This window comes from Gorilla gorilla, chromosome 1, assembly GCF_029281585.2.
Source record: "Gorilla gorilla gorilla isolate KB3781 chromosome 1, NHGRI_mGorGor1-v2.1_pri, whole genome shotgun sequence".
NCBI classification, from domain to species: domain Eukaryota; kingdom Metazoa; phylum Chordata; class Mammalia; order Primates; family Hominidae; genus Gorilla; species Gorilla gorilla.
Genome location: NC_073224.2, coordinates 207,922,476 through 207,947,072, shown reverse-complemented (window position 1 = coordinate 207,947,072; position 24,597 = coordinate 207,922,476). Strand labels below are relative to the sequence as shown.

General features: G+C 44.6%; 1 protein-coding gene across 4 annotated transcripts in view; it reads left to right on the top strand.

Moving 5' to 3' along the window:
* The first annotated feature begins 3,790 nt into the window (after nucleotides 1-3,790).
* Nucleotides 3,791-24,597, top strand: part of KHDRBS1 (KH RNA binding domain containing, signal transduction associated 1) — a 47,269-nt gene continuing 26,462 nt past the window's right edge. For 3 of the 4 annotated variants that reach the window (XR_010131782.1, XR_010131783.1, XR_010131784.1), the window contains exons 1-4: nucleotides 3,899-4,519; nucleotides 20,495-20,619; nucleotides 21,720-21,836; nucleotides 23,386-23,532. Coding sequence is in view for 1 of the 4 variants with exons in the window: in XM_004025352.5 (XP_004025401.1) it covers nucleotides 4,138-4,519; nucleotides 20,495-20,619; nucleotides 21,720-21,836; nucleotides 23,386-23,532 (771 nt within the window). In the remaining 3 variants the exon portion in view is untranslated. Of the gene's footprint in view, nucleotides 4,520-20,494; nucleotides 20,620-21,719; nucleotides 21,837-23,385; nucleotides 23,533-24,597 lie in introns of all 4 variants that reach the window. The other variant, XM_004025352.5, reaches the window with a different exon arrangement.

The window sequence follows — 24,597 nt, the reverse complement described above, 5'->3', positions numbered from 1 at the left end:
TCATGCCTGTAACCCCAGCACTTTGGGAGGCCGAGGCAGGCGGATCACGAGGTCAGGAGATCGAGACCATCCTGGCTAACATGGTGAAACACTGTCTCTACTAAAAATACAAAAAAATTAGCCGGGCATGGTGGTGAGCACCTGTAGTCCCAGCTACCCGGGAGGCTGAGGCAGGAGAATGGCGTGAACCCAGGAGGTGGAGCTTGTAGTGAGCTGAGATCCCGCCACTGCACTCCAGCCTGGGTGACAGAGCAAGACTCCATCTCAAAAAAAAAAAAAAAGGAGAGAGAGAGTAGGACTTTCAGATCCACAGCCAACATAAAGCACCCACAAATCTTCATCAGGTACTAAAGGGTATAATAGTGATTACTTCTGTTTATAAGCCCTACTATCAGGAGGTTTACACTGATATTTGTTAATGTTCACAACAAGCCTTCAAGGTAGATGACATTACCCCACTTTATAGAAGAGAAAACTAAGTTTCAGAGGTCTTCCAAATGATACACAGTGAGGACAAGGCATTGCCGGGTTGTTTGACTTTGCCCCACTCCAACGTTAGTCTTTTCACATGGTTGTTAAAAGGCGGACCTGAGGCAGCATACTGTGGTGAACACAAAATAAACTCCAGACTTCTAGGCTTTCAGAGCAGAAATTACTCTTCCCTACCCCCTGAGAAGGGCCCCCAAAATAGAAGGCTGCTGCATCACTTAGTGGATACATACACTGCAACCTCAACCACTCTTGGCCTGAGATTACCTTTAGGGTTCTCGCCTGGAAGAAGAGCACATCTCTCCCGCTCAGCCTACTCTCAGGGAAAGCAAGTAAAGATCTGGCAAGCACCCAGAAAGACTGAGGGTTATTTTTTGTTTTGTTTCCAGTGTTTTTAAAATTGTATATAGTTATGGCTACAACATGTTTTGATATACATATGCAGTAACTGTTGATTCTAGTCTAGAAAGCCCATAGATACCACTACCCAGCTCCTTCTCAGACAAACCTTTATCAAAGTTTTATTAGCCTCAGCTCAAGGGATCTCTATTTGGGCATCTCATTACAGGGCAAGGACGCTTCAGCCATTTATAACACCACCACTCAAGAAGGATCTTCAAGGGTGGCAGTGGAAATGAGTTGCAAAGGAATTGTAAATTCTCCTTGCCCCTTCCCCCCTCTTCGTGCAGTTGCTCTCTCAACCCACCTATTCCTTCAAGTCTGACACTGGATTACTCCCATTCCCTGAACACATTTCCCACATTCTCATCTCTGCTCATTTATTCCACTTCCCTTTGCCTGGAACTTATTCTTCCTTGGCCAAAATCTATCTTCTGCATTGAACTCCAACAGCACTTAATTTTTTCGTTTCTTTTTTCTTTTTGACACGGAGTCTGACTCTGTTGCTCAGGCTGGAGTGCAGTGTGGCGTGATCTCGGCTCACTGTAACCTCCACCTCCCGGGTTCAAGCAATTCTCCTGCCTCAGCCTCCCAAGTAGCTGGGATTACAGGTGCATGCCACCACGTTCAGCTAACTTTTTTATGTTTTTAGTAGAGATGGCGTTTCACTGTATTAGCCAGGCTGGTCTTGAACTCCTGACCTCAGGTGATCTACCCACTTCGGCCTCCCAAAGTGCTGGGATTACAGGAGTGGGCCACCGCGCTGGCCTTTTTTTTTTTTTTTTTTTTTTTTTTTTTTTTGAGACAAGGTCTCACTCTGTCGTCCAGGCTGAGTGCAGTGGGGCAGTCGTTGCTCACTGCAGCCTCATTTCCCAGGCTCAAGCAGCGATCTTCCCACCTCAGTCTCTCAAGTAGCTGGGGACAACAGGTGCACGCCACCACACTCAGCTAATTTCTTTCTTTCTTTCTTTCTTTTCCCAAGACAGAGTCTCGCACTGTCCCCCAGGATGGAGTGCAGTGCTGCAATCTCAGCTCACTGCAACCTCCGCCTCCTGGGTTCAAGCGATTCTTCTGCCTCAGCCTCCTGAGTAGCTGGGACTACAGGCACACCACCACGCCCAGCTGATTTTTGTATTTTTAGTAGAGACGGGGTTTCACAATGTTGGCCAGGATGGTCTCGATCTCTTGACCTTGTGATCTGCCCGCCTCGGTTTCCCAAAGTGCTGGGATTACAAGCATGAGCCATCGCATCTGGCCTATATTTTATATTATATATATATATAATTTATGTAGATATGTGTTTTGTTTTCATTTCTGTGGGCAATTTGGAAATCCTCTCCCTTAACCCCTTAAAGAAGGCCTTTAGGTTCTCTAGTTAAAGGGTTCTAAGCTTCACATCCAAAAATCAAGTTTCCAGGCACTCAGAAGACAATTTCCGAATAAACCTTTTTTTTCCTTTTTTTTTTTTTTTGAGACGTAGTCTCACTCTGTTGCCCAGGCTGGAGTGCAGTGGCGTGATCTCGGCTCACGGCAGCCTCCGCGTCCCTGGTTCAAGCAATTCTCCTGCCTCAGCCTCCCAAGTAGCTGGGATTACAAGCATGCACCACCACAGCCGGCTAATTTTTATATTTTTAGTAAAGATGGGGTTTCATCATGTTGGCCAAGTTGGTCTCGAACTCCTGGCCTCAGGTGATTTGCCCACCTTGGCCTCCCAAAGTGTTGGGATCACAGGCATGAGCCACCAAGCCTGGCGGAAACTTTTTTTATTGTAGAGATGAGGTCTCATTATATTGTCCAGGCTGCTCTCGAACTCCTAGCCTCAAGTAATCCTCCCACCTAGGGCTCCCAAAGTGCTGGGATTACAGGCATAAGCCACCGCACCGGTCCCCAAAGACTTTTGAAAAGTGTGGGCTCATTAGGAGAACTAATCCAGAAGGAAAAGAGATGGGAGTGAGTGCTTTAAATGGAAGAAGAAAATAATCTGCGGAGGGAAGGGAAAGTTAGAGAGGGCACCAGGCTTTTGATGGCTTATGGGACAAGTAGGGACCTAAGGCTCCACTTGCATATAGCACACCAGGATGTGGAGAACGTCGTAGGCGACTGTCCACTGTGTACCTTGCCTTTGAGAGTAGTGGCAAGGGTCTCTTTGAGCAAGTCTGGAGTGGTAGAAGAAGCCATCCTAATGATGCAACCAACGTGGATTAAGAATCTGGTCTCTACCTCACTTTTTGAAGGAAGAAACACTTAATTGGCAATAATGACGGCGAAACAAACACAATTCAGAGAAAGCAGTAAAATATGTAAAAAGAGCTAAAATGCTGCTTAAGATTTCCCGTACCAACGATGTCAACCGTTTTAGAACCGACTGGAATATATGTAATACTGGAAATATATATACTGGAAACAACTTCTTGTGTTCCCTGATGTCTGGGACCCTTTTCTTTGCTAGACCTCAGATCTCTGATCTGAACCATCCCTCTTAGTTCAAGTACTCCAATCGCCTTCAGTGTTTCCACCAAGCCGTCCTTCCTCAATTTCTCCCTCCAGGTTTCCCTTCCCCAACTTCCCCCCTGCATCAGAGTCTCCCTCAGCCTTCCTTTCTCCCTGTGCAGTCTGTCTCACTCCTGTCTTCCTCCCCAGGCGGTCTCAATTCTCTCTCCCTCCCCTTTCCGTGTCCCTCACGGCAGTCTTTTACTTCCTTACTTCGGTGACCGCCCCCCACCCCACTCCCCACAGCCTCCCTCCACTGCTCAGCCGTTGGAGAGGGCGTGGCCCCGCGAGTAACAGGTCTCCCGCCCCACACTCCGCGGGCCCGCGCGCAGACAAAGACATTCCACAGCTCCCGCCCCCTCCACGCCAGAAAGGGGAGGAGACACGTGTCCCGCTAGCGCCGAGTCACGTGGAAAACGAAACGAACGGAGCCGGCTGCCTCCCGCGCATGCGCATCAAGCTCTGGCCTGGCGGGCGCGGAGGGAAAGCCAGAGTCGGGAGGCGACTTCTCGGACGCCGCGGCGGTGCGCAGGCGCCGTGGCCGGACTGGGGACTTTGTTCTCCGCGGAGAAACCCAAGGGCGGTGCCGGTGGCTGGCTGCGCACGCGCGCCGCCTCATTTCCGGTGCTCGCTCTCGCTGGGTCGCTCGGGTCGGCTTCGGTCGCTACCGCTCCCGCTCTGCCACCCCCGCCAACCGCCGCGCGGGCCTCCGTCGCTGCCGCGTCGCTTTCTCGCTCCTTGGATCGCACATCCTCCCAGATGCAGCGCCGGGACGACCCCGCCGCGCGCATGAGCCGGTCTTCGGGCCGTAGCGGCTCCATGGACCCCTCCGGTGCCCACCCCTCGGTGCGTCAGACGCCCTCTCGGCAGCCGCCGCTGCCTCACCGGTCCCGGGGAGGCGGAGGGGGATCCCGCGGGGGCGCCCGGGCCTCGCCCGCCACGCAGCCGCCACCGCTGCTGCCGCCCTCGGCCACGGGTCCCGACGCGACAGTGGGCGGGCCAGCGCCAACCCCGCTGCTGCCCCCCTCGGCCACAGCCTCGGTCAAGATGGAGCCAGAGAACAAGTACCTGCCCGAACTCATGGCCGAGAAGGACTCGCTCGACCCGTCCTTCACTCACGCCATGCAGCTGCTGACGGCAGGTAAGGGGGCCTCCCGTGTCCCTCTGGGTCGCCCGGCCATCTCGGGCATGAGTGGCCCTGGCTTTGTTCCTCTCGCTTCCCGCCCCCTCGGGACCGAGGTAGTCGGGAGTTCCGGTCTCATCCTCATTTTGGGGAGCCTGGATTCCACATTCCCACCTCAGCCCGGAGTGCGTGGGAGAATTTCTAGGCTGCAGTGGAGGCCCGAAGGCGACTTTGCGATCTCCTAGCGCTAATGTCTTGATGGATAGTGCTGAGCTCCCCGCCCCTTTCCCGACTCTTCCCTCCTCCCTCCTCTTGCGGCTGCCGGGCGCGCAGATTCTTCCAGAAATGAACCTTTATTTCCCCCTTTCCCTGAAGGGAAACTCTTTTTGATCGCGGGTGGCGATGAGCGCCTCGACCGAGGTGTAGGAGGTGAAGACAGCCAGAGCGGGGAGGGACCGTGGGAGGAAGGGCCGAGGTGAGGTGGGGTGAGGCTGGAATGCCCTGTCCAGTGCCTTGCTATCGCTGGGGCCGAGCCGGACTTAGCGGTAACCGCAGCTTAAGTTGCTGGGAGGAAGGAGCGATTTACGTGGATCGGAGCTTGAGGTTTCCGAATCAGATTTCCGACTAAGGCTGATAAAATAAGAATTGCTACTGAGCCTGAAGGTTGTTCTCTTTCATTTTACACCGTGTGTTCACTGTCGTTGAAGGAGTGAAATAACCCTAGAGACAGTGAAATGGGACGATAGGGACTCCCGCGTAGTTCACATGACGTTTCCCAACGAGATGGACAGAAATTGAGAGAAGTTGCATGATGCTTGTACTGAAAGGCTTGGCCTTTCTGTTGCTGTTTTCTACATTTTTGATTCAGTAGTGAAATAGATTAGAAATGAGAGTCTTTGTTCTGTAGGTTAGCGCTCTTTTCCTCATCAGCACTGGCCTATCACCTAGTCGCTCTGATTTTTCCCTAAAGCTGTCTGACTTTCGCTTCTAGTTAAAATATTATTTCAATAAATATTTTTTATGATACCTAAATTTTAGTAAGCAAGTAAAAATTCACATCCTTCAACACTGAATGAGTAGTTGGACTCTTTGGCAAGGTTAATATAATGGACAGTTCATTATGAAAATATTATCTCCCTCCCTTTGTTCTCTGTCTCCCAACACTTTAAGGTAAGGGATCTTTACCTGTGTGGTGTTCATCTTTTATGCTTTCTTAAGATAACTGTCAAAAACTGTTGATCCTTAAAAGTTACTTTTAATTTTCAGTCTCCCCTCACTGCTTAACTAAGAGAATGCTCTTTATTTTTAACTTGGGCTTTCTGGATGTATTTTTTTAAAACCCAACTGAAATTGGAGAAATGTGATTGAGGTTAATGTTGGTTTGGGATGTATGAATTCTTTCTAGCATGGGTAAGTGTTAATATATGTTGAGCCTGGCTTTTAAGGTATTTCTGAATTATCTTGCAAGGGGATTGCAGTGAAGTCACAACCCATTGTGAGGAAGTGAGACTTTGAGAAGATAGAATAGTAGTATTTAAGCTCTGGTAAGATCACATGGAAGGGGCAGGCGCGGTGGCTCACACCTGTAATCCCAGCACTTTGGGAGGCCGAGACGGGCGGATCGCGAGGTCAGGAGTTGGAGACCAGCCTGATCAACGTGGTGAAACCCCGTCTCTACTAAAAATACAAAATTAGCCTGGCGTGGTGGCGCACGCCTGTGATCCCAGCTACTTTGGAAGCTGAGGCAGGAAAATCACTTGAACCTGGGAAGCGGAGGTTTCAGGGAGCCCAGATTGCGCCATTACACTCCAGCCTGGGCAACAAGAGCTAAACTCCATCTCAAAAAAGGAAAAAAAAGAAAGAAAGAAAGAAAAGAACACACGGAAGAAAAATATAGCTAACACTTAGTGTTTGAGGTCTGAGCACTTTACATTAAATATTTAACCTATAAAATGAAATGAGAACTTACTTTTATTATCCTCACTTTTACAGATGAGGAAACCAAGACACCCAGAGATTAATAATTTGCCTAAGGTAACAAAATTAGTAAGCATCGTAACCAGGATTTTTGGTCAGTCTACACACCTTCCCCGTTCCCTCACTATAGTGCCTGCTGCAAATTGTACTTTAAGCTATAGTTGGACAAAATATTAAAATCTATCTGGGATGATAGGTGACCAAAAAAAAAAAGGTATATTTGAAAGTATCACAGTGTTAACAGGGCAGTGAAGATGATAAGGCTGAGATACAAAAAGGAAACCAGAGAGCAGAGTCTACTGCTTGGGACTGTGGCTCCTCCAGGCACCTTTGACCATTCCCAATAAGGTACCATGAGACCCTGAGCACTCTTCCTATACCACCTACACAGCTCTCCTCTTCCTTTCCTGGGTTTACTTTATTTTTCACTGTCAGCATCTGTTGCACTATATTGTCGTTATGTACAGTATTTGTTTGTTGATTACCCATTCTCCATGGCTAGAATGTCAGCTCCACCAGAGCGCAGGAATCTTTTGTCTACTTTGTTCACCGTTGTATCTTCTATGCCTTGAAGAGTGCTGCACAGAGTGGCGTCTTACTAAATATTTCATGAAAGAATACATATTCACCTTCATTGAAGATGGGACTGATGAAAAAATGATGACAGCTGGGCACGGTGGCTCACACCTATAATCCCAACGCTTTGGGAGGCTGAGGCAGACGGATCATTTGAGGTCAGGAGTTCAAGACCAGCCTGGCCAACATGGTGAAACCCCGTCTCTACCAAAAATACAAAAATTAGCCGGGCGTGGTGGCACATGCCTGTAATCCCAGCTACTTGGGAGGCTGAGGCAGGAGAATCACTTGAAACCGGGAGTTGGAGGTTACAGTGAGCCCAGATTACACCATTGCACTCCAGCCTGGGTGAAGAAGCAAGACTCCGTCTCAAAAAAAAAAAAAAAAGACAAAATTTTGAGGGATGTAGATTTTGAATGTAGACTTCTATGTTAGCCAGATTGATATTCAGCTGTGATGACTGTCGAATGTATCTGCAGACATAAGGATTCAATCATCCATCTTTGTTTTCTGGAAGAGAAATAATTTACCTTATTGTGTTAAATATATTTATATACTAAGTAAAATGCTGTTGTATATATTCGAATGTGTCTGCAGACATAAGGATTCAATCATCTATCTTTGTTTTCTGGAAGAGAAATAATTTACCTTATTGTGTTAATATATTTATATAGTAAGTAAAATGCTGTTGTATAGATACCAGTGTTCTTTTTCTACTTTTTTTTTTTTTTTTTTTTTGAGACCGAGTTGCACTCTTGTTGCCCAGGCTGGAGTTCAATGGCGCGATCTCGGCTCACCGCAACCTCCACCTCCCAGGTTCAAGCAATTCTCCTGCCTCAGCTTCCCTGGTAGCTGGGATTACAGGCATGTGCCACCACGCCCGGCTAATTTCGTATTTTTAGTAGAGACGGGGTTTCTCCATGTTGGTCAGGCTGGTCTCAAACTCCCGACCTCAGGTGATCCGCCTGCCTCGGCCTCCCAAAGTGCTGGGATTACAGGCATGAGCCACTGCGCCCGGTCTATTTTTCTACTTTCTACAATTAGGGAAATACAAGTTAGTATAAGTGACTCAAGAATAAACATTTTGAATAGATTAGCAATCTGCAAAAGATCTTGGAGGGATACTCAAAAATCCATCCTTCAAAAGCATACAGTGGAAAACATTTTACAAAGTCTGTTGAAACTTCAAAATAGTTAATTCCTTTATTTACAATATTCTCTAGAAATACATTAAGACCTTCCCAGTTCATTCTACAGGGCTAGCAAAACCTGCTATTAAAACTGGAAAATAAGGGCCGGGCCTGGTGGCTCATGCCTGTAATCCCAGCACTTTGGGAGGCCGAGGCAGGCAAAGCACGAGGTCAGGAGTTCGAGACCAGCCTGGCCAACGTGGTGAAACCCTGTCTCTACTAAAAATACAAAAAATCACCCCTGGTGTGGTGGTGGGCGCCTGTAATCCCAGCTACTCAGGAGGCTAAGGCAGGAAAATCATTTGAACTCAGGAGACGGAGGTTGCAGTGAGCCAAGATCGCACCACTGCACTCCAGCCTGGGCGACAGTGTGAGACTCCATCTCAAAAAAGCAAACAGGCCGGGTGTGGTGGCTCACGCCTGTAATCCCAACACTTTGGGAGGCCGAGGCGGGTGGATCACGAGGTCAGGAGATCAAGACCATCCTGGCTAACACAGTGAAACCCCGTCTCTACTAAAAGATACAAAAAAAATTAGCTGGGCGCGGTGGCGGGCGCCTGTAGTCCCAGCTACTGGGGAGGCTGAGGCAGGAGAATGGCGTGAACCCGGGAGGCGGAGTTTGCAGTGAGCCGAGATCACGCCACTGCACTCCAGCCTGGGGGACAGAGTGAGACTCCGTCTCAAAAACAAACAAACAAACAAACTGGAGAGTAAGGCCAGGTGCGGTGGCCCATGCCTGTAATCCCAGCACTTTGGGATGCCGAGGCAGTCGGATTACTTGAGGTCAGAAGTTCGAGACCAGTCTGACCAACATGGTGAAACCCTGTGTCTACTAAAAATACAAAAGATAGCTGGGCGTGGTGGCACGTGCCTGTAATCCTAGCTACTCGGGAGCCTGTAATCCCAGCTACTCAGGAGGCTGAGGCAGGAGAATCACTTGAACCCGGGAGGGGGAGTTTGCAGTGAGCTGAGATTGCGCCACTGCACTCCAGCCTGGGCGACAGAGCGAGACTCTGTCTTAAAAAAAAACAAACAAACAAAAAAAAAAACCAGCAACACCTTTTCTAGGAATATGCTCAAAGAAACTTATACATGAGCACTTGATTCATGAAATGGTGTACCTTGTTCACAAAATGTTGCAACTGGTTTCACCATTCATTGGATAATGTGATAGATTTACAACAGAAAATATTTGGCTGGGCACAGTTTCTCACGCCTGTAATCCCAGCATTTTGGGAGGCCAAGGCGGGTGGATTACCTGAGGTCAGGAGTTTAAGACCAGCCTGACCAACATGGTGAAACCCTGTCTTTACTAAAAATACAAAAATTAGTTGGGCGTGGTGGCAGGTGCCTGTAATGCCGGCTACTTGGAAGGCTGAGGCAGGAGAATTGCTGAAACCCAGGAGACAGAGGTTGCAGTGAGCTGAGATCTAGCCAACAAGTGAAACTCAATCTCAAAAAAAAAAACAAAAAGAAAGAAAGAAAGAAAAAGAAAATATTTGTACAGCAGTGAAAATGGATGAACTATAGCTGCAGGCAACAACATGGAGAAATCTCCAAAATCTAATGTTATATGAAGAAAGTACGTCCCATAAGACTACATACAGTATAATACTATTTCTATAAAACAAAGCCTAGTAAGATAAAGCAGAATATCATTAAGTATACATTTATCTGTGATATTGCAGGTTTTGTTTTTTTGTTTGTTTGTTTGTTTTGAGATTGAGTCTTGCTCTGTCGCTCACGCTGGAGTGCAGTGGCGCGATCTTGGCTGACTGCTACCTCCACCTTTCGGTTTCAAGCAGTTCTCCTGCCTCAGCCTCCCGAGTAAGTGGGATTACAGGCGCCCACCACCATGCCCGGCTGATTTTTGTATTTTTAGTAGAGATGGGGTTTCACCATGTTGGCCAGGCTGGTCTCGAATTCCTGACCGTGATCCTCCCTCTTCGGCCTCCCAAAGTGCCCGTGTTACAGGTGTGAGCCACCATGCCCAGCCCAATGCAGGTTTTGTTTGTTTGTTTGTTTTTTGTTTTTTACAAAACTAAATGTGCTTATTGGCTGGGCATGGTGGCTCATGCCTGTAATCCCAGGACAGGACTTTGGGAGGCCAAGGTGAGAGGATTGCTTGAGCCCTAGTGAGAGTTTGTCTCTACAGAAAATTTAAAAATTAGCTGAGAATGGCGGCACACACCCATAGTCCCAACTACTCGGGAGCCTGAAGCAGAAGGATCGCTTGAACCCAGGAGATTGGTCTTAGGCTGAGGTGGAAGAATCGCTTGAACCCAGGAGGTCGAGGCTGCCTTGAGCTGAGATCGTGCCACTGCACTCCAGCTTGGGCAACAGTGAGATCCTGTCTCAAAAAAAAAAATGTGCTTACCGTATCGTTCAACAGTTGCATTCTTGGGTATTTATTTCAGGGAAATTAAAACTCAACACAAAACCTGTACACGAATGTTCACAGCAGCTTTATTCATAGTAGCCAAAAACTGGAAACAAACCAAATACCTCCAATAAACTGGCACACCCATACCGTGGAACAGTACTGTGCAGTAAAAAAAAAAAAAAAAAAGGAACTGTTAATAAATGCAGCAACTTGCTTGATCACAAGAGAATTAAGCTGAGTGAAGAAAGCCAATCTCAAAAGGTTACATACTATATGATTTCATTAATATAACATTCTTGAAGAAACAAAATAGTGGAGATGAAGACTATATTAGTGGTTGCCAGTGGTGAGAGATGAGGGAAAACGGTGACTGGCTATCAAAGGGTAAGGATCCTCATGATGGAACTGTTCTTTATCTTGACTGAGGTGGTGGTCACATGAGTCTGATTAAATTGCATAGAACTAAGCAAACAAGTACATGTAAAGGTGGTGAAATCCTAATAAAGTCAATGAATTGTTCATTTTTTTTTCCATGAAACCTGTACAACAAATTTTCTTATTTTAATGTTAATTTTCTGATTGTGATACAGATATGCAAAATGTTATGGGGAAAACTAAAGTATACAGGATCTCTGTTATTTCTTAAAACTGCATATAAATCTAAAATTGCCTTAAAATTTAAAAAAAAAATTTCAAAGTTGCAAAGCTCTAAATTGTGCACTAAGGAAAAGATTTGGGAGACCATAGTCAATATGACAGAGTTTTCTACTGTCCTGGAATGTAAAAATTGAGCCCATATGAAAGGGCTTGTAACAGGCCTTTGGGGGATTTTTTTTTTTAACCAATACCCAGCCTTTCTATACCCATAGCCAATATTGTATATAATATATTATGAGTTTGTATTTTTTTCTGGGTTGCTAATCAGTAGCTTCCATCAAATTCTCAGAGGGACCCATGATTCCAAAAAAGATAAAGAACCTATTGGCTTTGTGCTCTTGCTTGAAACAGTAAGTAATTTGATAAATAAAACGAATGAAGTTGTTTTGCAATAGTAAGCTTACGGGACTTCTGATTCCAAAAGATGATACCAACAGAAAAGTTGAGAATTATAAATTTGGGGATGATAAAGTCATGTGAGTTGTTTAAGGGAAGTTGAGGGTGTTAACCATACTTTTTTGTATTTGTTTTTTTTTGAAACAGGTTCTCACTCTGTCACTCAGGCTGGAGTGCAGTAACGCAATCTTGGCTCACTGCAACCTCTGCTTCCCGGGTTCAAGCGATTCTTGTGCCTCAGCCTCTCAAGTAACTGGGATTACAGGCGCATGACACCACACCTGGCTAATTTTTGACAGGCACGCGGCACCACGCCCGGCTAAGTTTTGTATTTTTAGTAGAGACAAGGTTTCACTGTGTTGGCCAGGCTGGTCTTGAACTTCTGACCTCAGGTTATCTGCCTGCCTCGGCCTCCCAAAGTGCTGGGATTATAGGCGTGAGGCACCACACCCAGCGGCACATTTCTTTTTTTTTTTTTTTTGGAGATGGAGTGTTGCTCTGTCACCCAGGCTGGAGTCTGGAGTGCAGTGGCATGATCTCGGCTCACTACAACCTCCACCTCCCAGGTTCAAGCGATTCTCCTCTCTCAGCCTCCTGAGTAGCTGAGACTACAGGAACACACCACCACGCCCAACCAGTTTTTAGATTTAGCTAGAGTAAACCTTTAAATCTTTAGGAGAGACAGGGTTTCACCATAGTAGAAACAGGGTTTCACCATGTTGGCCAGGATAGTCTCGATCTCCTGCCCACCTTGGCCTCCCAAAGTGCTGGGATTACAGGTGTGAGCCACCGCACCCCAGCCGGTACATTTCTTTTAATTCGGTTAATGATTATAGATGCCTGTTGTGTATCAAGCATTGTACTGTACTAAGAATTACAGACACTCAGCAACGGAAGGAGTCCAGAGATTGTTAACAACAAGCAAAGGAGGAGTGCTGTGTTTAGAAGTGTAGAACCCAAGTATATTGGGAGTCTAGAGGAGGGTATGAAGTGAACCCTGACCTTTTAGAGCAGTTCTGAGAATCTTGCTCTCCTAGAAATACTTGCTCTGGATACTTAGAAAATCTTGACCATTGTCTTGTTCCTTATGCAGGCCATATCAAACGTTCGGTTGGCCAGGCGCGGTGGCTCACGCTTGTAATCCCAACACTTTGGGAGGCCGAGGCAGGTGGATCACAAGGTCAGGAGATCGAGACCATCCTAGCTAACATGGTGAAACCCCGTCTCTACTAAAAATACAAAAATTAGCCAGGTGTGGTGGCATGCGCCTATAGTCACCAGCTACTCGGGAGGCTGAGACAGGAGAATTGCTTGAACCCGGGAGGCAGAGGTTGCAGTGAGCCAAAATTGCGCCACTGCACTCCAGTGTGGGTGACAGAGCAAGACCCTGTCTCAAAAAAAAAAAAAGTTCAGTTAATGATATATTTGTATTGATTTTTAGTTAAGCCAGACCAGTTGATAAAGTTGGTATATAATTTTCCCAAACTTCTCTAATATTAACTTTTTTTGTGTGCGTTACATCTCTTTTTTTCTTACTATTTTTCTTATTAACATTCTCTTTTAAAGTCATACACCAAGCTTGTAGGAGAGCTGGGAATCAAACCCACTTTGTCTAGCTTCAAAACCCTTGTCTTTCCTCCAAGACATATTAAGCAACGTGGAAGCTTACAGTCTGGTTGGGATAAAATCTACAAAAAAAAAAAAAAAAGTGGGGGGTGGGAAAGGTTAAGTTATAGTAAAAGATGAAGGAAATTTTGAAAGGTTAATTGAATTTACTTTCTTTGGTATAAGAAGTGACTTGGGTTTAAGTATCTGCTATGTCGCTAATTAGTTTTGAGATCTTGGACAAGTTATATAACTTTTCTGAGTCCGGGTTTCTTCATCTGTCAAATGAAGATAATACTGGTTACAAAGACAAAGTGAAATAATAAATACAAAATTCCTGACACATAGAAGGCATTGGATAAGATATGATTATTCTGAGTGGCTGGGAAACAAATGGGTCACCTCTTGAGGTGAAAACACCTCAGCTTTGTTTTCTTTGGCCCTTGAGATATCCAAGGTCTCCAGAGACCCAAGCAAAGATTACTTAAAGGAGTCAGTTCCAAAAGGGTTGTCTAGAAAATACTTTTGCCTGAGGTTAAACCATTTTTAGGAAGCTCCTCCTTGATTTTTTGTCTTCCCATTTCAGTCTACTCTAGCTCTCCGGGGAAAGCAAGGACAAGGAGAGACATACAGAGTTGAAAAAGAAAAAAGAAAGACCATCAGACAACTGAACATCTGAGACATCCATAAAGCCCTTTCATTACCTTTAGGCCACATGCCAGTGTCTGAGGGTATAAATTGTACTTCCCAAAATTTTATAAAAGTCAGCTCTTCCTTGCTTAAATAAAGTGTGCCCCCCACAAACACACACTCATCAAGAGACAATAGGAAAAGCATGAAATTAGAAGTTAGAGGCCTGGCGCGGTGGCTCACGCCTGTAATTCCAGCACTTTGGGAGGCCAAGGTGGGTGGACCACCTGAGATCAGGAGTTGAAGACCAGCCTGGCCAACATGGTGAAACCTTTTTCCTACTAAAAATACAAAATTTAGCTGGGCGTGGTGGCAGATGCCTGTAATCCCAGCTACTCAGGAGGCTGAGGTAGGGAGAATTGCTTGAACCTGGGAGGCAGAGGTCGCAGTGAGCTGAGATTGTGCCACTGCACTCCAGCCTGGGCGACAGAGTGAGACTTCGTTTCAAAAAAAAAAGAAAGTCAGAAAAGGCCTAAAGGCCTGAGTTTTGGGGGTTTTCTAAAATTTTTTATTAATTTTTTTTTTAGAGACAGGGTCTTGCTCTGTCACCCAAGCTGGAATGCAGTGGCGCCATTATGGCTCACCACAGCCTCCAACTCCTGGGCTCAAGTGATCATCCTGCCTCAGCCTCTCTAGTAACTGGGACAACAGTTGTACACCACCACACTGAGCTAATTTAATTTAATTTTTTTTTTTAATTTTAGTAAAGATGGGGTCTCACTCTGTTGTCCAGGCAGGTCTCAAGTTCCTGGGCTCAAGCAATCCTCCCACCTCGGCCTCCCAAAGTTCTGGGATTATAGATGTGAGCCCCTGTGCCCAGCCAGGCCTGGGTTTTTAATTCTTATTCTGTTACTTTAACAATTTTATGACCTAGAGATAGTTATTTAACCTCTTTGAGTTTTTGTTGCCTCAGATGTAAGTAACTCAGTTCACTGAGTTATTTTTGAGGATTAATGAGGTAATAGTTCTATGGTATTTGATATATAGTAGGCATCAAATAAATATTCAGCCCGACCTGGGTAAGGTGGCACGCACCTTTAGTCCTAGCTACTGGGGAGGCTGAGGCGGGAGGATTGCTTGAGCTCAGGAGTTCGAGGCTGTAGTGAACTATGGTGGTGTCACTGTACTTCAGCCTAGGCAGTAGAGAACCCATCTCTAAAACAAACAAAAAAAAAGGCGGGGGGAGCATAGTAGGTCACACCTATAATCCCAGCAGTTTGGGAGGCCGAAGTAGAAGGATCATTTGAGCCCAGGAGTTCAAGACCAACCTGGGCAAAATAGGGAGACCCCATCTCTACAAATAAAAAAAATTAGCCAGGCATGGTGGCATGCGTCTATGGTTGCACCTACTGGGGGTGCTGAGGTGGGAGGATCGCCTGAACCCGGGAGGTTGAGGCTACAGTGAGCCATTATTGTGCCACTCACTCCAGCCTGGGTGACAGAGTGAGACCCTATCTCAAAAAAAAAAAAAAAAAAAATTCAGCTCCTCCTTTTTTTTTTTTTTTTTTTTTTTTTTTTGAGACAGAGTCTCGCTCTGTCACCCAGGCTAGAGTGCAGTGGCACGATCTCAGCTCACTGTGACCTCCGCCTCCCGGGTTCAAGCAATTCTTCTGTCTCAGCCTCCCAAGCAGTTGGGACTACAGGCACACGCCACCACGCCCAGCTCATTTTTGTACTTTTAATAGAGATGGGGTTTCACTGTATTGGTCAGGCTGGTCTCAAACTCCTGACCTCAGGTGATCCACCTGCCTCAGCCTCCCAAAGTGCTGGAATTACAGGCATGAGCCACAGCGCCTGGCCCCCTCCACCCTTCTTGAAAGCTCAAGTAGCTTCTTAGTCTTCTGCTTGCTTCCTTTTCTTCCCTCTCCCTCTCCCTCTCCCTTCATCCCCTCCCTGCCTCCCTTCCTGCCCCCTCCCTTCTTCCCTCCCTCCCTTCCCTCCTTCCTTCCTCCCTTTCTCCCCTCTCCCCCCCTCTCTCCCTTCAGTACCCAAGCTGGAGTGCAGTTGCACAGTCATCATAGTTCACTGCAGCCTTGAACTCTTGGGCTCAAGCGATCTTCCCACCACAGCCTCCTGAGTAGCTAGGATAATAGGCATGTACCACTACACCCAGCTAATTTAAATATATATATATATTTATTTATTTATTTATTTTTGGTAGAGACAGGGTCTTGCTGTGTTGCCCAAGCTGGTCTCAAGCTCCTGGGCCCAAAGCAGTCATCCTGCTTCAGCCTCCCAAAGCACTGGGATTACAAGCGCATGTGCCACTGTGCCCAACCAGTCCTTTGCTTTGTAGGTTAAAATTCTGATTCTCTTTTCAACCCTCTGTTTTATTTAAATGATCCTTCTCTGAATTCTCTAAAAATGCTTTCCTTTGCTTTTTTTGAGACAGGGCCTTACTCTGTCACCCAGGCTGGAGTGCAGTGGCATGATCTTGGCTCACTACAGCCTCCAACTGCTTATCCTCCTGCCTCAGCCTCCCAAATAGCTGGGACCACAGGCGCATACCACCATGCCTAATTTGTTATTTTTTATAGAGAAGGGGTCTCACTATGTTGCCCGCTCTGGTCCCAAACTCCTGGGCTCCAGTGATCCTTCTGCCTCAGCTTCCCCAAATGCTGAGATTACAAGTGTGAGCCACCATGCCTGGCCACTGCTATTCTTTAAAAAGTTGTGAAATAATTGGATAGAAGGATTCTAAGATCTGAGTAGTTCAAAAATAGAAGAATCCGTTATAGAAAGGTCTTATACTATCACACTGGTCTTTAAGAAATGAAAAAATGAAAGGCCTTAAATTCACAGAGTGCATTACATTGCATATAAACACACCTTCTTGTAGGAGTATAGCAGATTAACAGACTTTGAATCGTCTTGCACTGACCAAGGTTTCTGGAAAGTGGTATAAAATACAGCTGAAAGGTCTAACTCAGTGGTAGCCCTCGGAAGCACAAAGCGACATAGATAAGATGAAGTATCTAATTTGTTCCACATTCTTTTTTGTTGTTGTGATGGAGTCTTGCCCTGTCGCCCAAGCTGGAGTGCAGTGGTGCAATCTGAGCTCACTGCAGCCTCTGCCTCCCGGGTTCCAGCGATTCTCCTCCCTCAGCCTCCTGGGTAGCTGGGATTACAGGTGCACACCACCACGCCTGGCTGATTTTTATATTTTTAGTAGAGACGGGGTTTCCCCATGTTGACCAAGCTGGTCTCGAATTTTTGGCCTCAGGTGATCCGCCCACCTCACCCTCCCAAACTGCTGGGATTAGAGGCATGAGCCACCGCGCCCGGCCTATGTATATATTTTTTTAGTAGAGATGGGGTTTCACCACGTTGGCCAGGCTAGTCTCGAACTCCTGACCTCAGGTGATTTGCCCACCTTGGCCTCCCAACGTGCTGGGATTACGGGCATGAGCCACCTCTCCTGGCCTGTTCCACATTATTAAAAGCTCCTTAGTGATGTTCTCAGATCAGAATTATGGCATCTTTGTTCTTCTAGGACTTTGAGGATTGAATAACTAAGTTTTCCAGTCTGAGAACTTAGAAAGTGGTGTAGTCAGGTACAGTAGGCTCAAAAAGATTCATCAGAAAAAGTATATTAGCGGTAGGGGAAAAGAAGTAGAGGTCAGGATCTGCCACCAAACAGTAAGGGTTAAGGTTAGGATTACCCTCACAAGTAGACTGTTGAATGAAGCATTACTCTGTTAACTGTAAGGTCAAATTTGTTTTCTATTCCAAGCGGTGAAACAGGATTGTGAAGAGCACTGTCATTTACAGTTCTTCTCATAGGAGTAAAGGTTTTTGATTAAGGATATTTACAATTCGTCAGCAATTTTAATTGTCAGAAAACCAGGAAGTATGTGTCTATTAGTTCATGGTATAGTATAGCATCTGAAATCAGGCTTTTTAACAAACAAGCATTCAGTCTGAAATTCTAAATTCTCTAAGGCATGTCAGAGTCAAAGTTACTTTTCTTCGTCTATATATTTCACAGCTGCACCTCTCTAAATATTTATTTTAAAAACTGTTAGGCCAGTACGGTGGCTCACATCTGTAATCCCAGCACTTTGGGAGGCCAAGGCGAGTGTATCATCTGAAGTCAGGAGTTCGAGACCAGCCCAGCCAACATGGTGAAACCCCATCTCTACTAAAAATAGGGAAAAAAATTAGCCGGGCATAGTGGCGCATGCCTGTAGTTCCAGCTACTCGGAAGGCTGAGGCAGGAGAATCGCTTGAACCCGGGAAGCAGAGGTTCCAGTGAGCAGAGATTGCACCACTGCGCTCCAACCTGGGTGACAGAGCGAGACTGTGTCTCAAAAAATAATAATTAATAAATAAAAACTGTTAAGGGTATAGATTTGTGGAACATGTTTGAGGTAGGGTGTCTTTATACTTTAAGCCAATGGTTTTCAAAGTATGGTCCCTGGACCAGCAATATCAGAATTACCTGGGAACTTGTTGGAAATGCAAATTCCTAACATAAATCCCAGACTGGCTTTGAAGCCCAGCAATCTAGTTTAATAAGCCCTCTTCTAGGTGATTGTGATGCATGAAGAAGTTTGAGAAGCACCGCCTTAAAATTATAGATGGGAATGTTATGTAATATTCTATTACAGACTATTCTCTGATATTTAGAATGTTCCACTGATTTTAGGGAGTATATATATATACACATATATATATACTATATATACTTTTTTTTTTTTTTTTTTTTGAGACAGAGTCTCGCTCTGTCGCCCAGGCTGGAGTGCGGTGGTGCGATCTTGGCTCACTGCAAGCTCCGCCTCCTGGGTTCATGCCATTCTCCTGCCCCAGCCTCCCTAGTAGCTGGGACTACAGGTGCCCACCGCCACGCCTGGCTAATTTTTTTTTTTGTATTTTTAGTAGAGATGGGGTTTCACCGTGTTAGCCAGGATGGTCTCGATCTCCAGACGTTGTGATCCTCCTGCCTCAGCCTCCCAAAGTGCTGGGATTACAAGCGTGAGCCACCGCACCTGGCCTATTTTTTTTTTTTTTTTTTAACTACTCTCAGTGGATCATATAAGCTTTCAGTTGCTGCTTATCCTTGGGCACTCTGCCCTCATCTCTATTAGAACTCCTGTTATAGCACTTAACTGTACTTCATTGCCACCTCTGTAGTCTGGGAACTCCAGTATATAAACAGTGAAGACAAGAGACCAGTCTGACTCGCTCTGTTGTATCTCCTGTGCTTTGCAAGACAGATGTCTGGCTCTTATTAAGTCCTCCATAGTGGTTAATGATTGTACCTATTATAGCCCTCCCTTCATCTGCCTCTCCATACTATAGGAAGCACTCAAACACTTGCAGTCACTCAATGAATGAAGTTCCTTAATGGTAGGAAATCTTTTTGTATGCCAAGTTTCTATCTAATGAAACTGTCTTAACCCGCGAATTGAAAGTACTTTTAGGTGATGATGGATATGTCTGTGCCCATGATGGTGGTGATGGTTTCATGGGTGTATACTTATCTCCAAACTCATCATTGTATACATTAATTATGTATACTTAATTATGTATAACTTTTTACATATCAGTTATACTTCAATAAAATGTTTTTTTAAAAAGTACCTGGTGGCTGGGCGCGGTGGTTCACGCCTGTAATCCCAGCGCTTTGGGAGGCTGAGGCAGGCGGATCACCTGAGGTCGGGAGTTCGAGACCAGCCTGACCAACATGGAGAAAACCCTTCTCCACTAAAAATACAAAATTAGCCGGGCATGGTGGCACACACCTGTAATCCCAGCTACTTGGGAGGCTGAGGCAGAAGAATCGCTTGAACCCAGGAGGCAGAGGTTGCAGTGAGCCAAGACCATGCCATTGCACTCCAACCTGGACAAAAAGAGCCAAACTCCGTTTCAAAAAAAAAAAAAAAAAAAGTACCTTGTGCATTTTGTATCATTTAGGCATTGGCTGAATTTGGGCTAGATAACGGTAACGATATATTAAGTACTTTATGAAAAATTGGCCTTAATTAGGCATATCTACATATTTTATTAACTTGTCTTAGGTCACACGACTAGTGAGTAGCAGAGTAAGAACAAGGTCTTTCAGACTCTTAAGGACTAGTATCTAGAGTACTAATGTCACCGTGGAACTTTAATGGAACTATCCATTGTATATTTAGATTATTTACTTTTGTTTTTTTCAAGGTAAGATTATACTTTGTCTTGATGCAGATTTTGATTTTTTTGTTTGTTTCTTTATTCTCCTTTCCCCCATCTCACCCAATTAATTTTGTTAAATTGATTTTAGAAACATTTAAATGTCTCTGTTGTCATGGCTTCAGGTGAGGGTGGAAGAGTACACTTCTTTTATTAGAAGCAGGCTCTGGGCTTTCTAGTCAACTTCATATAGCTTTAGTGCTTTCAGGTAGTTTCTTTCTGAAATTGGCACATTTGTGTGAACTATTTGGTTTCACTATATGGTATTCCATGTTATTGCTTTAAGCAGACTTCAAAATTTGCATTTATTTACCAGGGCAAAAATAAATTGTTTTTCCTATTCAGAAATTGAGAAGATTCAGAAAGGAGACTCAAAAAAGGATGATGAGGAGAATTACTTGGATTTATTTTCTCATAAGAACATGAAACTGAAAGAGCGAGTGCTGATACCTGTCAAGCAGTATCCCAAGGTAAGGCAAAAAGTGCCTTGGATCTTTGAGTTATCTTTATAGTTATGAGAGAGTTATGGGCTATAATAAAGACTCCTGGGGATTGTGATGCTTTAGAAACTTAAGCCTGTGAAGCTTCTCTTTCATGCTTGCAGTACCTGTTACTGAGAGTTGAAATATCTAAGTTCTTAACTAATAACATAGCTATAGCCAGGAAGGAAATATAATCATCTTTTTATTATCAAAAAGTTTCTTTCTCAAATGATTGCTCAGGCTACAAGTTCAAAGAAAAAAAAATTAAAACCTGAAGAGTTGCTCTTTGTCAAAAGACTAACCTGAAATCTAAATAAAAGGAAATATAATATGAATCCTCAATTGGTTGAAGTTAATTTTATTTTCTTACTAAAAGTTTACTTTTAAGTAAATGCTTTTTTTTCTTCCTTTTTTTTTTTAGGAAAGCATTTAGTTACATTTAGTTTATCCAGCGTGTTATCAAAGGGTGCTATATAGTCTCTTCTGTTCTGAGGTCACTGCCTTAAAAATGTTGATGTATGTTAAGTGCTGGGCCAGGCACAGTGGCTTATGCCTGTAATGCCAGCACTTTGGGAGGCCGATGCAGGCAGATTGCTTGAGCCCAGGAGTTCAAGACCAGCCTGAGCAACATAGCGAAACCCCATCTCTACAAAAAATACAAAAATTAGCCTGGTGTTGTGGTGTGCACCTGTACCCAGCTACTCCGGAGGCTGGGGCAGGAGGATCACTTGAGTCCAGAAAGTTGAGGCTGCGATGAGCCATGATTGTGTCACTGCACTTTGGCCTGGGCAACAGAGTGAGAGCCTGTCTCAAAATAAAGTAAAAAATAAAATAGTAAAGGTCTTAATGTATTATGGAAGAGCACCAGAATACATCAGAAAAGCCAAATTCAGGTCTAGGAACTGCCACTTTCTAGTTTCATAACCTTAAGCTAATCACTTTATTAATATGGCTTCAGTGTCCTTCAGTAAAATGGGAATGGTAATACTCTACCTTTGCAGGGTTGTTTAAAATCAAGTGAGGTAATTTATGTGGAAATGTTTTTATATAGTAGCATGTATATTTAGAAATCCTCTATTTTCTGTCAGTTCAATTTTGTGGGGAAGATTCTTGGACCACAAGGGAATACAATCAAAAGACTGCAGGAAGAGACTGGTGCAAAGATCTCTGTATTGGGAAAGGGCTCAATGAGAGACAAAGCCAAGGTAAGCTCACATTAGTGAGGCAAGAGGACATCCTAATGCCTTCTACTTGCCCAGAATGCAGTATGGATGTCTTATAGAGGCAAGAATTTTGTATGTGTACAGAATGTGGCTCCTTTAAGTTTGCACTGGATGCAAGAGATTATACACCAAGTTAATTTACTTGCTTGGCAACCCTAGAAGAGCCTAGGTGTGCCCTGGTGATAGTTTTCTTTTGGACTTTTTGACTGTATAGTAATGGAAAAAGCAGTAGCATGTTGCGCATTGGTAGGATTGTCTGTGAAAACTTGAAAGGGGAACTGAATATACTAAAACTTAGTCTAAAGCAGACAAAAGACGCTAAAATGCAAATAGCACACCCCCTTTTTTGTAACCTGGAAAAGTGAGAACAATAATGTTGTGAGAGCAGATGAGTTTGAGGATTAGTTGGTTTGTTTTATAGCCAGTTTGGAATGTGAGGCTCACTAAAAGAATGTATTCCGAAAGGAACCATGAGTAATCCTGACTACAGAATCTAATGCGTCTTTTTTTTCCCCATGCCATAGCCGCATACGCTGTGTACTCTGTGACAAGAAACTTCTCACCAAAACAGAATAGTCTTAGCCTTCTGGGGTCACCTTATTTGATGAGATATTCCTGCTACAGTCCAAAAACCAATTCTTTCAACCCTCCTTTTATGTAGCCTAATGGACACGTGTTTGTTTTCTCAGGTCATTTCTCGCTAGATGCATATAGTTATGGCTGAAGTGTGTTCTAACTAATGAGATTTACATGAGCTTTTCTTCCCTCTGTCCTGGCTTCTTTCTTCCCCTAGCACTCCCTAGACCATATAAGCAGATAAGCAGAGCTCGTGGTGATTAACAGCTCTACCTGTGATTTAAAAACAAATGCTTGGCAAACAGCTATTATCTGAATAGAGACTAGAATTAAGTTTTTCTTCTTTATGCTTTTAGTAAGAGCTCCAGTGGATATCTCAGGGATTTAAGACAACAATTAACTGTAAGCAGCAGACCATGTGCAAGTTTAGCAGGCTGTGCAAATTACTGTTCTTCAGAGTTTGTTTTACTTTTTTTTTTTTCTTGAGAGGGAGCCTTGCTCTATTGCCCAGGCTGGAGTGCAGTGGCTCACTGCAACCTCTACCTCACGGGTTCAAGCAATTCTCCTGCCTCAGCCTCCTGAGTAGCTGGAATTACAGGCGTGCGCCACCATGCCCGGCTAATTTTTGTATTTTTGGTAGAGACGGGGCTTCATCACATTGGTCAGGCTGGTCTCGAACTCCTGACCTTGTGATCCTCCCGCCTCAGTCTCCCAAAGTCCTGGGATTATAGGCGTGAGCCACCGCGCTTGGCTGCGTGTTTTACTTTCTTAAACTTTACTGTTTTTCTTTCTTTTTTTTTTTTTTTTTGTTTAATTCTTCTCAGCTCATACCAATTAACTTTACTGTTTTTCATAGACATTAGGGGTATTTCTTGCTGTTCCTTTGGCATAGAGGTAAAGGTGGTGTTTTCTCCCTAGTTCATGTGGTGTGACATTTCTCTGCATTTTTCCATAGGAGGAAGAGCTGCGCAAAGGTGGAGACCCCAAATATGCCCACTTGAATATGGATCTGCATGTCTTCATTGAAGTCTTTGGACCCCCATGTGAGGCTTATGCTCTTATGGCCCATGCCATGGAGGAAGTCAAGAAATTTCTAGTACCGGTAAGGAAATCCGTATCCTGTGTCTTCTGAGCAAAAGAGAACTGGGATCTTATGCTGTTGTGAAGGTAGGGGTTCTTAACTAAGGTCTCTGCATAACCTGTATGTATACCAAATTCTGCACTTATGTTTATTTTCCTGAGGTAGTTCGTTACTTGCACCTAGTTCTCAAAGCATTCTGCTCCAAGGCCACTCTGTCCCTCCTTGTCTAATGTGGTTTTCATTGTGTACCGGTATCTTGTCAGTATCTCGGGTCCACAGTGTGCCTGCATTCTGATATTTGGTTAACTAAGGTTTAACAGGGTCTTCACCTAGCTGAGTATTTTGGTAGTAGTGTGGAACAAGGAGATTGTGTTAGGAAAGTGACTAAGGTGGGTCTCTGCACTCAAGAAGTTCATGCTGTAGAGAGTAGAGGCTAGCAGCAAGAAGCTTATAGCATCTAGTGTTATTGGGTTAAATTCTGACCTGAGCACACTCAGGGATTTCTTTCCTGGAGGAGTTTGCTGAGGACGAGTTTAGTTTGGAAGAGGTTGACTGTTGATGTTTAACAGATAGGTGAGCAGCTTTTTTCAGACTTTCACTGAGGACTAGATAGAGATGGGACAGGCCAGTTTATCTATCTTGCTTGTTACCACCTTTGAATACTTGGTTGGAATATTACTTTGAATAAATAGGAAATGGTACTATTTTTGCCTTTTAGCAAGGCCTGGTGGTTGTCAGAGTTAACATACTACTGTTGAATATTTAATAACAAGGATGAATCTGGAGACTTATGAAGGATTTGGAATATTATTAAGTAGAATTGAGTAAGTGTCATGTGTTCATCAGAAAACTAAGAGGAGGTAAGATACAGTCCTTGGTTTTCTTGAATGTTAAATGAGGGAATTAGAACTAAATGTGGTGTCAGATGATGTGAAAATTGATAGGGCAAAAATTTACAGGCAGTGTGGGCCAGGCACGGTGGCTTATGCCTGTAATCCTAGCAATTTGGGAGGACGAGGAGGGCAGATCACCTGAGGTCGGGAGTTCGAGACCAGCCTGACCAACATGGAGAAACCCTGTCTATTA